The sequence below is a fragment of the Ochotona curzoniae genome, unplaced genomic scaffold (genome assembly GCF_017591425.1).
Source record: "Ochotona curzoniae isolate NIBS_2020 unplaced genomic scaffold, NIBS_Ocur_1.0 patch122, whole genome shotgun sequence".
In the NCBI taxonomy this organism is placed as follows: Eukaryota; Metazoa; Chordata; class Mammalia; order Lagomorpha; family Ochotonidae; genus Ochotona; species Ochotona curzoniae.
Genome location: NW_024466665.1, coordinates 1 through 16,013, shown reverse-complemented (window position 1 = coordinate 16,013; position 16,013 = coordinate 1). Strand labels below are relative to the sequence as shown.

Genomic DNA, 16,013 nt, shown 5'->3' with positions numbered 1-16,013 from the left:
AAGCCTTGGGAAGCCTGGAAGAGGCTCCAGGTTTCTGGCTTCAGATCAGCTCAGCTCCAGCCATTGCAGCTGCTTGAGGAGTGAATCAATGGACAGAAGATCTTCCTGTCTGTATATCTGATTTTGCAATAAAAATAAGTAAATCTTTAAAAAAAGATGTGGCGTGAGAGCCAAAAAGCAATAGAAAAGAGCAGACGTTAACTCAAGACTAAGAATAGTTTCATTAGAACAAAAATTCTCAACAGTGGGGTGTGTTTTCTTGTAAATGTTCAGCCATCAGTTGAGCTTGAACCAATTTTGAAATAACTCCCAACAACTGGAAGATCGAATTGCCTCTAACAAAAAATCAGGTAGACACATGCTACATCCTCCACTTTTTGTTTGTGTCAAGAAACATTAGTTGTAGTGGAGGCACCACTTAGTAGGAGGTCCCGTCCAAAAGCTTTAAGGAATTTTCTGACAGTGACTTTGAGCCCTGAGTTTGATAGGACTGCCGGTGTAAGTGCTGTGATCCTGGGAAAACGCTTTAAAATAAAGTCTAGGCTTGCGATGGAGTGATGGTCTCATGCCACTCTGCACTGTTCTCGTGCCCAGAACATTGTGTTTCTGAACTGGTACCAGACACCACACAGCAGATGCTCTGTAACAGGAGCCTGGTCAGAGGGCATCTAGTTGGGTAGCAGAGAAATGCAACCCAGAGGTTAAAATTGGAACACTTAGGAATGAGTGCTCTCCCTCACACCTGCGTGTGGTGGCAATCCCAGACCGTCAGGGACGGGAAGGAGGAACTGAAATTCACAAGGCTGATCAGTGAAACAAGGATGACCCAAAGCACTTCATTAAGCCAAGGTGCACCTGCGTGAGTTGATCGGAGACTCAGTTCTAAACTGTTACCTTCATTTACCTTCATGTAACTGATAGCTCAGCAATGCCTTTTCCCTCCTCCAATATCTTCAATATCCTCCAAATTGCTTCCATCATGAGCATACTCAAAAAAAAAAAAGTTTGGAAAAATAAAATCCAAAGGCAAGCTTAATTTTGGTGCAAAAAATATTTGGTAATCCATGGGAAGGTTTTAATAGCACACATTTTCTATGAGTTTTGGAGATGAAAAGCAGAAATCGTCTATTCTCCATTGATTAAAATGATGAATCAACGACCAGTGTAAGAAAGTCATAAGGAGACACATTTTAGTTTTGTATATGAAAGAAGTTTGTCTGTCTTCTGGCTTATGTTCTTTTTCTAAAATTTGGCTTGAAAAGTGGGCCTCCGAAATTGCTTGATCCTCAGTTTCATTGACTTTTTTTTTTTTCTTTCATTTTCTATTTGCTTGTCCTACTGTGTTTTCTGGAAGATTTCCTTATTTTAATCTTTCTGTTGATTTGCTTAGATCACACTCTAAATTTTCAATAACTTTTTGTCTTAAAGTATTTCCTTTTATAGAATCCAGTTCCTACATTGGATAATCTCTCTGTTCTCTCTGGATGTTCTATAATTTTGAAGATTTGGGGATGTGTGTGTGCGTGTACTCACTGAACCATCTTGTATCCCACAGAATTGCTTTTTCTGCCCTGCAGCTTTGTTTATGCCCAGTTTCATATTAAAGACGTTCCTCAAATATCTATTGATTTTGTTTTACCACTGCTGTAATAAGAGGCCAAGAAATAAAAATCACCTGGGAGCTCAATGTGCATAGAAAGCCCTTCGGCCCAGGATAACATATCCAGCAAAGCTTTCTTTTGTCTTTGAAAATGAAACACAATTCTTCCACAGTAAAAAAAAAAAAAAAAGTTAAAAGAATTTGCCTCTTTCAAACCTGCCCTACAAAGGATACTTCAAGATGTTCTCTTGACAGAGAAGAGGAATAGCGCCCACCAAAACCAAAGGCAAATGGGAAGAACATCCCAGTAAAATAACAACACAAGATTAAACCAATAAACAACCCATTGCTAAAATGACAGGACCAAATTACCACCCATACATAATAACCCTGAATGTAAATGGCTTAAACTCATCAATCAAATGTCATAGATTAGTAGACTGGATTAAAAAACCAAAATCCATCTATTTGTTGCCTACAGGAGACACATTTCACCAACAAAGATCAGTGGAAACTATATCTCATGGATTTTGATTGTTTTTTGTTAATTTCATCTCTTCAAAACACTTTCTTCTGATTAAATTCTTCAATGACTCATAGATCATACAGTAGCATCATTTTCTTCAAGAAGGTTCTTGATTTTCTTTTTCCTTTCTTCAGCGATACATTAGTCATTCAGTAGTATGTTATTTAACTTCATGGTGTTTTAGTTTCTTTTTTTTTTTCTTCCTCTTATTGATACTGTTTTGTGGCTTTTCATTTAAGGGGGTGTAGAGTAACTGTGTAATGGAGGCTATCATATGTAGCAGCATGTTATTTAACTTCATAGCATTGTAAATTTCTATTTTTCTTCCTGTTGTTGATTTTTGTATTGTGGCTTTTCATTTAAGGGGTTGTATAGTAACTGTGTAATGGAGACTGTTATATCCAGATGTGAGGATACAATGTAGTATGCATCTCTACTTTCCCAAAAAGATGGACTCCCAATGAAGCTGTTTACTATATCTTGACACTAGGATGCTGGACTCTCTGCCATTGTCCATGTCCGCAATGATGGAGATGTGCTGTGTATGAAGAACTATACAATATTAATGATATAAGGGAACTCCATTGAGGGGGGGGATTGGGGAGGAGATAAGGGAAATCCCAGGGGCCTCTGGAACTATATCATAAAATGATAATAATAATAAATAAAAGATTAAAAAAGAGAAATTCCTTGACAACACATTGGGCCAGGTACAATCCATTGACAAACTCCCGTATATTGAGTATCCATTAGACATTTCCTTTGGGCCGATTAGTTGTCCCAGAGAAAATTCCTCTAATTTCTGTCTGTCCGAGTGACATCAGCCTGCATGTAGCGTACTGCTTGTAGAGCCAGCCAAAGGGGCTATGAGTCTCTCATGTTGGTCTTTAGATTTCCTTTAAATCTCTTCTTTATTCTAACATCATGTCTTCAGACATGCTTGTGCTCCCAGAATCCTCTGGCGCACCCTACACTGAGTAATGTCCATGTTTCTTCCAGGATGTGTGTGGGAAAAGATCTGCTGCTACAGCTTCTTCACCTTCCTCCAGCCAGTCCCCTATCCCCTCATCTGTGGCTTCTACTCACTGAGCCTTTTACAGGAACTTAGAGTGAGTCAGCTTGCTTCTCTTTGTCCAACTTTCTTATTGAGCTTTGCGAACCTACTTTCATTTCACTATTCTCCAAATTTTTTCCTCTCACATTCAAGTTGTTTTATTGTTGTTGTTTTGCCCTTATGGTAAAACATGAACAAACAAAAACACAAAACTGTAACTGTCAAATGCTTTTATGTTTTTAAGGAGAGTGAAAAAAGCCGAAAAATGTGTGATCCATCTGTCAACTTTGGCCAGAATGACCCTTCTAGTAGAAATATCCAAGGATGGAGAGGGTCAACTGGAGATTGAGTCAGCTCCAGGCTCCAGCAACGGAGAGAGCAGAGAGGGATTCACATTCCTGAGCGTACTGCCACACTAGATGGGAGATGCAGCCCAGTAACAGGTGTAATCACTGCTGCTTCACTACACCCACTTTTTCCTTTCTTCCCAAACGAATACAACTCTGGAATGTTAGCTGAGTTCTCTGTTATTCACAGTAAACTCACCATTTCCCAATTTCCCTTGCAGTAGCATGTGGCCAATGTATGACTAAGCTCTTGACAAAATAATGCAATCCGAAGTGTTCTGTAGCTATCCAGTTTTATTGTTGAAAGTGAGGGGTGTGCCTCCTCGCTCTTCCCAGCACCCTGAACGTGCAAAGAGAGTGGATTATCTTACACAGAGCACAAGAAAAGGATTGAATCTTTGACAACCTCACTGTTTTAGTTTTATACAAATGTCTGTATTCCTCAAGAGAACTTAATGGTATGTTTTTGGCTCTTACATGATTTGAAATGAATGTCCTAAGCATTATGAAGAGTTTAGAAAAACAGTAAAAAAAATACAGAAGTTCCATTTTCAATAGCATAAAAAGTTAAGATGGAATAGGGAGTGAGGCACTCAAAGAACATTTTAAAAGTTTACTGACAGGGCCCAGCAGCGTGGCCTAGCGGCTAAAGTCCTTGCCTTGAACGCGTCAGGATCCCATATGAGCACCGGTTCTAATCCTGGCAGCTCCATTTCCCATCCAGCTCCCTGCTTGTGGCCTGGGAAGGCAGTCGAGGATGGCCCAAAGCATTGGGGCCCTGCACCCGCTTGGGAAACCATGAACAAAATGAATGTTCACCCATAGCTTTTATCTTAAAAATCCCATATATAAATTTTGATAAGAAAAATACTTGGCCATCAATGGTAACATTTAATGAGAACAGGAAATAATATATCCTATCCTATTAGAGAGAAAGTCTCTGCTTAATAAAAGGGGGTGGGGCCAAATTGCAGCATAGCGGGCCAATATACCCCCTATGACACTGCCATCCCATATGGATGCTAGTTTATGCACCAGCTCTCCATTTCCAGTCCAGCCCTTGCTAAAAACCTGTGAAAAGATGAGTCAAGTGCATATGCCCCTGCAACCCACGTGGAAGACCCGAATGAAGCTTCTGATATCAGCCTGGCCCAGTTTTGGCTGTTGCATCTATTTGGAGAGTGAGCCAATGGCTATGACATATTCTCTTTCTCTATCTCTCTTTCTCTAACTCTGTCAAATAAATAAATCTTTTCAAAAAGGATGGTTTGTCATTGCAAAGGCCATATCTTTTAAGGGCCTGATGCTACTCATGGTTCCAAAAGACACGTGGGAACTTGTTGTCAAATTGCGAGCTATTATTGTGTTATTACTGTTGGCACTGGCTAGTGCAAAACAACTGGCTATGGAGAACTAAGCTAACTCAGGATTAAATGAACTACTTGCTATGGATGGGAACTGAGAAAATCACTTAAATTCTTTGTGCTTCTGGAATCCTAACTGCAAATTATTAACAGCTGTGTGCTTCATGGTGGCTGCAGCTCTCCTGACAAAGCTCCTTACCTGCTATTGTTTATAGTTGTTCCCAAAAGAGATTTGTGCACTTTTTCAAAATATATTTTTATTTTGAATTTTGAATTATGTGGTACAATTTCGTATAGGCTGGGATTCCCCCCCAAATTCCCATCCCTGTCAGATTTTTTCACATTTTACACAATGGTGTAGTCTTTCATAAGGAATCATAATTCTATCAGTCTCTTATTTAAGTGTACCCCAACATTGTTGGTACAGACAATGTCAGACAGTCCAGCATCCCATTGTCTACACATGTCCAACAGTTTCATTGGGAATCCATCTTTCATCTGGAAGCAGGGATGCATGTTGCATTATACCCCCACATCTGTATATGGTAGACCCCAGTACTCCATCACTATACATTTCCATAATTGAGAAGCCATGAAACAAGGTCAACAACTGGTATGAGTTAGAACAGCCACAACAACAACATCAACAACAAATTACAGCACCATGAAAAAAATGCACTGATGAGTAACCAACACATGAGTGACAAAAAGGAAACACAAAAGTCTCTTGGGGGAAAATGATGCCACCATGTAATCCATGAGCCAGTGATAAATTCAACAAGAGAAAAAAAATTATTTGGTGTGCTTTTCTTGATAGGAAGTTTGCTGAAATACATGACATTGATTTAGTTTGCCCAAAAAAAGGCTTTACCATTTAAAAGTATATAAAATGAAAACAACTTTATTTGCTCATTTCCTTGAGGAAGGAAGAAAGTTCTGCAAAGTATAAATTGCCCACATTTTCCTGAGCTATTATTTGTGCTACTTACATGATTTGATTTCAGGCCAGTCAGTTAGTTCTATTCTGTGGTCTTCATACTTTATGTCCAAATAAGCAAATATGTAGCGGATAATTTCTGCTCTCCCTCTCATATTAAAGTAAGTGAGTTTGTAGTTTGGCATGGTGCGATGCTGGAAGGCGAAAAGGAGAGGGATTACTCTAGGGCTCCTAAAGAGATGTCTCAACATTTTTCTTTGAGGGTGTTTTTGAGAACTGTAAAACATTTTTTTTTCTGAGATAATTAGAGCTATAAGAGGAAACTTCAAAGCCAAGATTATAAATGGCTAGCTAATAGATGAAGACTTGGGCCAGCCTGGTGCTCGCAAGGTCAGCATTGCATATCACAGCCAAAGGTCAAGCCTCAGTTGTTCTGCTTCCGGCCCAGGTCCCTGCTAAAGTACCTAGGTAGATGGTAGAAACGGTCCAATCGCTTCAGCCACTGCCACCAATGCTGGAGACCCAGATGGAGTTCCAGGTTCTTGGTCTCAGCCTGGCGCTGCCTGGCCCTTGTGGGTACTGAGGAGTGACCCAGTAGATGGAAGACAGCCCTCCTCCACTGTCTTTTTTTAAATAAGTAGATAATATGGGAAAACTTAACAGAAATAATATTATCTCTTTCTCTTTTCCAACTCTTAACCCCACTCCTCTCTATGAACTGGGACATTCTGGTGAAATAATCAAATTCAAATTTTGTTTATAAACATCTACAAGGCTCAGAGGTCTCCACATACCAACTTCAAGGGGCAGAGGGAAAAAATGTGTCTTCATATATCTTTGCATGGCTCTCAGTCAGCTGTTTAGTATAAGGCTGACACTTTGCTTGCTCTGTGCACAGAGCTGAGACTTTGCAAGGCCAGTCAGGTAGAGACTGAGAGGATAGGACCCCTCCAAGAAGACTCAGACCATGCTACGACAGCCTTCACCCCGTCTTTCACTGTGCTTTCTGCCTCTCAACATCAAAGGCTTTAAAAAGTGGATCTCCATTCTCTCTCTCACTCTCTCTCTCTGTCTCTCTGTCTCTCTCTCTAAAAGATTTATTTATCTTTATTGGAAAGTCAGATATATAGAGAGGAGAGACAGAGAGGAAGATCTTCCGTCCACTGATTCACTCCCTAAGCAGCCGCAATGGCTAGAGCTGAGCCAATCCAAAGTCAGGAGCCCAGAGCCTCTTCCGGGTCTCCCACATGGGTGCAGGGTTCCAAAGCTTTGGGCCGTCCTCGACTGCTTTCCCAGGCCACAGGTAGGGAGCTGGATGGGAAGTGGGGCCACCAGGATTAGAACTGGTGCCCATATGGGATCCTGGCATGTGCAAGAACTTTAGCCACAAGGCTACCGGTGCCGTGCCCTCTGTTCTCTTGTAATGAAGCCAGGGTGCAGGCTTTTCCTGATCTGTTTGTCACACACACACACACACACACACACACACACACACAATCTTGGACTGTCTCCTGGGTGGGAAAATGATGAGCTTTTTCCTTATGCCTCCAGAGAGGAAAAGGCAAACTTCTGCATCTCACAGAGGTTACTAAGATGGGCTCTACCAGTTAGATGTAGGCCGTTATAATTTTGAGTTTCAGTGATTTTTATTATGCATACATGGTTAATGATTTTGAAAATTCCCTTTTCCCACATGGGAAGCTTTAACCCTCGTACCTGAGTCCCCTGCTCTCCCCTGAATGAGCACTAGCAAGAAGCTGGGTCAGGAACATTTTGAGGACGTGGAACCTAGACACTCCAGGGGGGGATGCCGGCACCCCAAGCAGCGTCTTGATCATGGAGCCAAATGCCCACCCCAGTTCATGGTTTTGAAAGCACTTCTAGTGGAATGTGCTGTGATTTTATGACCCAGCCACAGAGGAAGAAAAATTTTCACTTGGAACTCAATTCTTACATTTCACTACTGTATGTCTTTGGGTTGTTAATAAAATCTGAATTTCAAAGCTGACTTTTTATAACATGGATTAGAAATTAATGAAGTTATGCACATAATGTACTTGGCACAATGCTAAATACTTAAAAGTTATTGGCATTGATAATAATAACTTTGAACTCTTTTTCTATAACTCAAGATTAAAAACTGAATATAACACATTAAAAGAAATCATTTTATAATTAAATGAATAAAACATACAATGGCAATAATTCAGTTAAAGGAGTGAATTAAAAATAATTCCTTCTTTACTCAGAGACTCTTTCAAAGAATATTAATGGGCCATTAGAAAAAAGAAAAATTTGGTTCAAGCTTCAAAATAAAGTTCCATCTGGAAGTACATCATATAAACAACAAGCACAAATTATGAAGTCCAGTTTTCCAGATTCTGATCTCAAATTCATATTCCTAGGGTTCACTTGTGGAGTGAATGACCTAGAAATAACTGTATTGTGCAGTTCTCAATCCAGACCCTTCATGGGGATGGGGAAACCCAGAGTTGGTGACTCCTAGCACTCATCTGGCCCCTGATTTTCACGTGGAGTGGAGCTGGCGTTTCTTATTTAGCGACCAAGCCAGGATCAATGTTGAGGGACAGGTGACAGAACCTTCACCTGTGATGTTGGCATTCCACATGGGTGCTGATTCGAGTCCTAGCTGTTCCACTTCCAATCCAGCTCCCTACTAACGTGCTTGGGAAAGCAGTGGAAAATGGCCAAAGTGCTTGAGTCGCTGCACCCATACGGATGACCCAGAGGAAGCTCCTGGCTTCAGTCGAGTCCCACTCCGGCCGTTGTAGCCATTTGGGGAGTGAATCACAAATGGAAGATTGTGCTCCTCCTTTCTCTGTCATTCTGCTTTTCAAATAAATTTGAAAAAATAAATCTTTAAACAAACAAAACCACCAAACATCCCTCAATTATTTTGCGTCCTTGCCCTACCCCTACTGACAAGTCCAGACCCCACCCAAGTGCAATGGGCATATACCACCTATAACACATGTGTGCGAACATTCAATGAAGAGACAATCATCTAAACCAACAGATATTTTAAGTTCACAACTAAAAATTCCCTGGGAGTAGAAAAATATATTTGTGAAGGAGTTCAAATTCAGGGCATTAAAAGAAATACCCACAGAATAATGGGACTATTCTCCAAGTTACTTGGCATTGTGACGTTTTTACATAAAGAGTGGAAAAGATACAGAAGCATAGAAACAGTGAATAGCAAATATGACTGACGAAGGTACTTCTGAAAAAATATTTTATGTATCATAATTAAGGCATCATTCTCTAAGAAAAACATAATTGTTATTATTCCTTGATATGTTTATTTTAAATCCCTAAAGGAAGAAAAGTCTATTCATTGAAGGTCATTCTCAGTTGTGACTTCTGTTTAAATGTGGTGCAGTGCATTGAGCCACCGCTTGCGTGCTGACTGACATCCCACATCAACGCACTGTTCGAGTTCTCTTTGCTCCACTTCTCATCCAGCTCTCTAACGCACTGGGGAGATGAGCGGATGACAGTCCAAGTGCTCTGGGCTCCTCCGCCGCACGGGGGACCTGGACGGAGTCCCTGACTACTGGTTTTGGCCTGTTGTAACCGTGGTTGTTGCAGCTATTTCTGAGAGAGCCTGCAGATAGAAGATGTTTCTCTGTCTTGCCTCTTCTCTCTGTCGCTCTGCCTTTGGAATCAATAAGTAGATAAATCTTTGAAGAGCATTTTACATAAGGTTCTGAGACTTTTTTTCTGTTATAGGTCAATTATTGGCATAGCACAAAGAAATTATTTTTCTTGACAAACATGTATAGATGCATAAATCTATTACGATTAGAACTAAAACTTAAAGAAGTATCTTTTGGGCCCAGTACGATAGCCTAGCAGCTAAAGTTCTCACCTTGCATGCACCTGGATCCCATATGGTTGCTGGTTCTAAACCTGGAGGCCCTGTTTCCCATCCAGTTCCCTGTCTATGCCGTGGAAAAGCAGTTGAGGATGGTCTAAAGCCTTGGGACCCTGCACCCATGTGGGAGACCTGGAAGAGGCTCTGGGCTCCTGGCTTTGGAATGGCTCAGCTCTGGCCATTGCGGCCACTTGTGGAGTGAATCAGCCAATGGAAGATCTTCCTCTCTGTCTCTCCTCCTCTCTGTATATCTGACTTTACAATAAAAACAAATAAATCCTTATAAAAATAAATGTATCTTTTACTTTTTCAGGCAAAAAGCACATAAGTATCAGTATCTATTTCCTGAATGGTGCATGAAAACAAAACCTTGTTTTTGTTGTTAATTTGCACTTAGGCCACTTTTTTTTTTTTTTTTTTTACTGTATTTTGCACAAATAAGAAAGACATTTTAAAATTTTCAGCATAGCTTGGAAGCTATCTATTCTCCGGAAACATATCTTAAATCTAAGATTTGGCCCAGGTCCATGGACCTCTGACAAATGCTTATCTTTTCTTCTGGAACATTCTTTCAAGAGTCATAATTCAGTAATGAAGCTGTACATTCCTTTAGTTTCTTGCATCATTATACTTTCTATAGAGAAATAAGTCTGGTTCCTTGATGTCAACAGCTACCCTATTCCAAACTTGGAAAATATTGTCTTTCAGATTATATGCACATACTTTCATAACATGAAAAACAAATAAAGATAAATGCCTCTGTGTCAGGGTTTAAGCCTGGCCAGCAGGCTCCAAGGTCACCGAGGGCGAGGCAACAACGTTCTTTGGGCGAGGAACCCCCAGAGACAAGCTGCTGAAGAGTGTCTCTTTACTGAGCACGAGTCCCAAGGTTTTAAAGGTTAAGGAAAGGAAGGGGAGGAGGGCGTTTTCAGTCCCCCCGCCCCATGACATTGTGATTGGCTAAAGGCACACCGAACTCCTGTTGACTTTGCAATCATGTCAGAGGTCACGTTCCATACGCAGGGCTGGAAGTTGTGTGGTAGGCCAGGTAAGCTGTAAGTCATACTCAGCAGGTAGCAGGCAGAGGCCGGGGGTGGGGCTGGGGGTGGCCTACACAGCTGTAAACATTTACTGATTCTCTATTACGTAAAGCTTTGCATAAAAATGGACAGAAGGAATTTCAAGTAAATGTTTGTAGGGTCAATAAAAACCAGTAAGGAAATCGTAGTTAACACTCAGCAGAGCCACAGAGGGTGCTGTCCAGAATATGACCTTATCCTCTTTATTTATTTTTATCGGAAAGGAAGATACACAGAGAGGAGGAGAGACAGAGAGGAAGATCCTCCATCTTCTGGTTCACTCCCCAAGCAGCCGCAAGGGTTGAAGTTGAGCCAATCCGAAGCCAGGATCCCAGAGCTTCTTTCAGGATCCCAAAGCTTTGGGCCGTCCTCAATTCCTTACCCAGGCTGCAAGCAGGGAGTTGGATGGGAGCCGGGATTAGAACCGGCGCCCATATGAGTTCCCGATGTGTGCAAGGCGAGGAACTTAACCACTATGCTATTGCTCTGGGCCCTCTCCTCACATTTTAAAAATTGTTTATTTATTTGAAAGGCAGAAAGAGAAATACACACATACAAACTGAGAAACAGTTCTTCCATCCATTGTTTCCCTCCCCAGTGGTTGCATATGGCTGCGTCCAGACCAGGTCAAAACAAGGAACCGGGGGCTCCGTTTGGGTCCTGGTATTTGGAGGGCAGGAACACAAGCTCTCTTTCGCTACTTTCCCAGGTCATTCCACAGAGTCAGGACACAAGTGGAGCAGTGGGGAGGCTGGCATTACAGCATAGTGGATAAAGCTGCTACCTGCAATGCTGGCCTTTTGGTTTTTTTTTTAAGATTTTATTTACATTCATTGCAAAGGCGGATATACAGAGAGGAGGAGAGACAGAAAGGAAGATCTTCCAGTCTGATGGTTCACTCGCCAGGTGACCGCAAGTAGCCAGTGCTGTGTGATCCAAAGCTAGGAGCCCAGATCCTCTTGCAGGTCTCCCATGCGGGTGCAGATTCCCAAGGCTTTGGGCCATCCTTGACTGCTTTCCCAGGTACAAGCAGGGAGCTGGATGGGAAGTTGAGCCGCCAAGATTAGAACCGGCAACCATCTGGGATCCTGGCATGTGCAAGGCGAGGTCTTTAACTACTACGCTATCACTCCAGGCCCAATGCTGGCGTTTTCTGTGGATTTATGATGTGTCTCAAATGCAAATTTTCTGAGAGAAGGAGAGACAGAAAGATCTATTGTCCACTGGTTCACTCCCCAAATGGCCACAATGGCCAGAGCTGAGCCAATCTAAAGCTAGGAGCCAGGAGCTTCTTCCAGGTCTCCCACACAAGTGCATGGTCCCAAGGCTTTGGGTCATCCTTGACTGCTTTCCCAGACCACACGCAGGGAACTGGATGTGAAGTAAAGCAACCAGGAAGCAGCCAGGACACAAACCAGTATCTATGCAGAATCCCAGATCATGCAAGGGCAGGATTAGCCAATTGAGCCATTATGCCAGGTCCCTTGTCTCACCTCTACAATGACAATGACACTGGTGTAGGTAGAGTGCCACTGCAGTGCCTGACACATGGAATACATGCAAAAGGATAGAGAGAGATGAAAGAAGGATAGCAAGGAGTGTGGGAAGGCAGGAAGAGAGCAGATGGCTCCCGCCCGAGAGGAGGCTCTGTTGCTATTTGGGGTAATATTATTGGCACCGGCTCCCTGATATCATGGTGCTTGATAAGGTCGTCCTGCTGCAACACATAAGGATGGAAAACAAAATATCCAAAGGAAAATCAAGGAATGTATAGTTAGGCTTAGAAGCAAGATAAACATAACCCAGATCAAAATATACTGAAGCAAAATGCTTAGGTAAGCAGAACCTCCGGTCCCGAGGCAGTGGTGGCCAGCTAGAGGCTTAGCTTCTTCCGAGTAAGAGAGAATAAAAGTCCTTCCCACAGATGGTCGCTTAAAAGATGTATTCCATAAAACCAGGGCCTGATTGGCTACTCCGCATCATCATAACAGAGTAAGGGCTCCATGGCTGCCACCTGCGGCACCAGAATCCCATATGAGCACCAGTTCAGTCCCCGCTGCTCTACTTTGATCCAGCTCTCCCCTGCATCTATGGGAGGCCCAGAAGAAGCTCCTAGCTCCTGGATTTGGATTGGTCTACCTCCAGCCATTACAGCCATTTGGGGAGTACACCAGCTCATGGAAGGTCTCTGTCTATTTCACCTTCTCTCTGCAAATCTGCTCTTCAAATAAAAATAAATAGATCTTTGAAAAAAGAAATTACATTAATGGAGTAAAAGATTTAAACTATATACCATACCATCATCTCGGTAGATAGTAAGTGATACAAAAGGAAAAAATAGTGAATGTCAAAAAGAAAAAAAAGTCTTTTGTTAAAGTTATTGAGTTTGAGGTTCAGAAGCGGATAGCTTTCTGCAATTCAGAACAGCAGAAAATTTGTTTAACCCAATGAAGAATCTATGCTTAAAACGTAGCCCAATTCTATGTGAGGATGAAGCTTTTCCGTTCGTGTCAGGGGTAATACTAATCCCACGTTAGTCCTGCTATTCAGCACAGTCAACTCAATAACATAACAGTTTTATCTTATAATAATGTTTAAGAAGCAGCGAGGAAGAGATAAAACTACCCTTTTTGCAATCCAGCTAATTATCTACATTTGAAACTCAAAACAAGCCATGCAAATCTGATTTTCAACTTCAAATGGGGTGTAGCCCTTTGAACTAACAGTTGATGTGAATGTGACTCCAATTTCCTGCTAATGCCGACCACGGCCACAAGGAGGCAGCAGTGATGGCTCATATATCAACTTCACTAGATATAGCCATCAACCTCAGAAGATTTTGAACATTAGCTAAATGGCAAACACTTGTGTTTTTGAAAGTTCTTGGAAACTTTTTGAAAAGTCTTGGAAACTTGTTCTTTCTCTTGGGTGTGTGGTTATTTTTACTTTAAATAATACTGACATATTTCAACTGATAAGCAACAAAAACATCAGTGTCTCAATCCCAGAGGCAACTTCAACAAGGTCATTCACAAAATACTATCATAATGAAACTGTTTACGTTGGACTAAGCTGATCATCTACCAAGAACATCTCTGTAAGGTCATAATAAAACGTCTTAAAAATTTAAGTCCTCTGTGTCTGACCGCTAGGAAAAATCCAAAATTAATTTGCTGGAAAAGGAACAATTGCTGGGACAGCAGTCAATAGTGTTAGCCGCCTTGACAAAGAGCACAGCAACTAGCAGCAACTAAATTTGAGGGATCAATTTTAATGACAACAATACTTACAAGTAAGGAATTAAATATTTGCCATTTTACAATCCATCCCAAAACACCAGCCAAGTTGAGCTCTTCTTAAAAAAAGACATGGAGAATTGAAACAGACTTGGGAATTTCACATCCCCACACAATCTTTATATAGTTAGGAATTGTGCATAACCTGTGAGTCTGATGTATAAAAACTAAGGTTGTTTGTGAACTTGGTAACAGCTCTTCTTTGCTACATCTTAACTTGTTTGATAATCAACCTACATACAATGTACCGGCACAGACACAATGTCTGCCCTCCCAGTGACTGTTTACAAAATACAAAAACTGTATTCAGACAACATTCTTGTGAAGTGCTGAAGTTTGCATCGGGATTTCAGGCACATATTGCCATGAAATAACAACACTCTCTTGGTCCTGACAGTTAGTGGTTAAGAAAAATGTTAATTTTCTTCACGTCACAGGACACCTGGACATTCCTATTCCAGTTCTGGAAAAGCTGCCCAGATTAGAGGTAAATTCTAAAACAAAATCGAGAAAGAAAAGTTTTGGTTAACTGATCAGGTTATTGATATAAGCAAAACACTGGATGTTTAATTTTGAATCAGCAAGCTGCTATGTCTGTTTTTCTAACAGAGATCTCTGATAAGTATAACTGAATGACTTTGAATGGGTGCCTCGTATTAGAGGAAAAGCAAGAAAAAGAATTGAAATATGCCTCCGGAACGATGAGTTCAAATTTCTAGCCTAGGGCAAACTTCTGGAGCTCTCTCTGAAACCAAATGATTTTAGAATGTGATTCTTGGCGAAACACGGAGATACCAACAAAGCATTCTGTAAGATAATCGAAAACATTGTCAATAAATTCCCTGGAGTTTAAAAAGAAGAAAAGGAAATTAAGCATGAAATGAAATTCTTTTCAACTTTGAAAGATCACTTGGGGAAAATTCTGGAAGAAATCACAACCCCTGATCAGGACAGAATTTTGTTTTAGTACTTGTCCACTTTGTAAAAAATTCATTTAAATGGGGTTTTAAAAAAATCTCATGCATTTGTATTTCTCTTAGAAATTATCACTGGATTTCCACATGATCATGAACTAAGATGAGAGTCAGGAAAATGGTGAAATAGGTCACAAAACAACCACCCAATCACAGACAGGACATATCAGTAATAAAAGCTAAACTTTCAAGAATAAAGAATATCTAATTTTCAAAACCTGCATAGAGCTCAGCAGTATGACTTACTTCTGTGTTGGCTCTGGGGTCTCTGGTCTCTCCTGTGGATGAGGATGTGGCTGCAACTTGGTTTTTGTGATGATAGTCACCGAGTCACCGCCAATGACTAAAGCAGCCACTTCAGTTCCACCTCCATCTCTTCTCTCAGTCCTTAGATGAAACGTGAATGTCCTACCTGTCCTACGTGTGTAAGCCTGCCAACTCCTGGGATGCCTTCACACAGCACAAGATCTGTGTGTGAATAATCCAAAAGGTTTGTGTGCAGGCTAAAGTCGAAGTTAGAGTTGCACCCGTGTGGTTACTGCTCTGTGCCCATTTACTTCTGGTCATTTGTCATGAGCTCCTGGAGCAGGAGAAACCAGGGGTTCAAATACACATTCGTTTAAGATCCACACAGAAATTGTTTCCTTCTTTTAACCAGGCGTTCTCGGAGAGTCCTCTGCTGCCACCTCTCACCAGAACACACTTCCCAGTCTCGTGATTGATCTGCTCTGTGGGTGTCCTTTGCAGTGGCTACAAAGCTAGTATAATATTTTATTGGTTTGTTCTCTTTCTCCTCTAGAGAATGAGAATTCCATAAGGGCAAGCACCTCAATTGTTTTGTTTCTTACTGAAGGTTCAGTCCGAAGAGGTGCCAGGCATGCCATGGGCACTAATACACCATACTTAATGACTGAACGATTCCAATTTCTGCTTCTTTA

General features: G+C 41.3%; 1 protein-coding gene across 1 annotated transcript in view; it reads right to left on the bottom strand.

The window, feature by feature from the left end:
• Nucleotides 1-15,540, bottom strand: part of LOC121166315 (hematopoietic prostaglandin D synthase-like) — a 31,951-nt gene extending 16,411 nt beyond the window's left edge. The window contains exons 1-2 of the mRNA XM_040995454.1: nt 15,322-15,540; nt 5,881-6,022 (exon numbers count right to left, since the gene is read on the bottom strand). Coding sequence (XP_040851388.1) covers nt 5,881-6,013 — 133 coding nt within the window. The 5' untranslated portion in view covers nt 6,014-6,022; nt 15,322-15,540. The remainder of the gene's footprint in view (nt 1-5,880; nt 6,023-15,321) is intronic.
• Between the last annotated feature and the right edge of the window lie 473 nt (nt 15,541-16,013).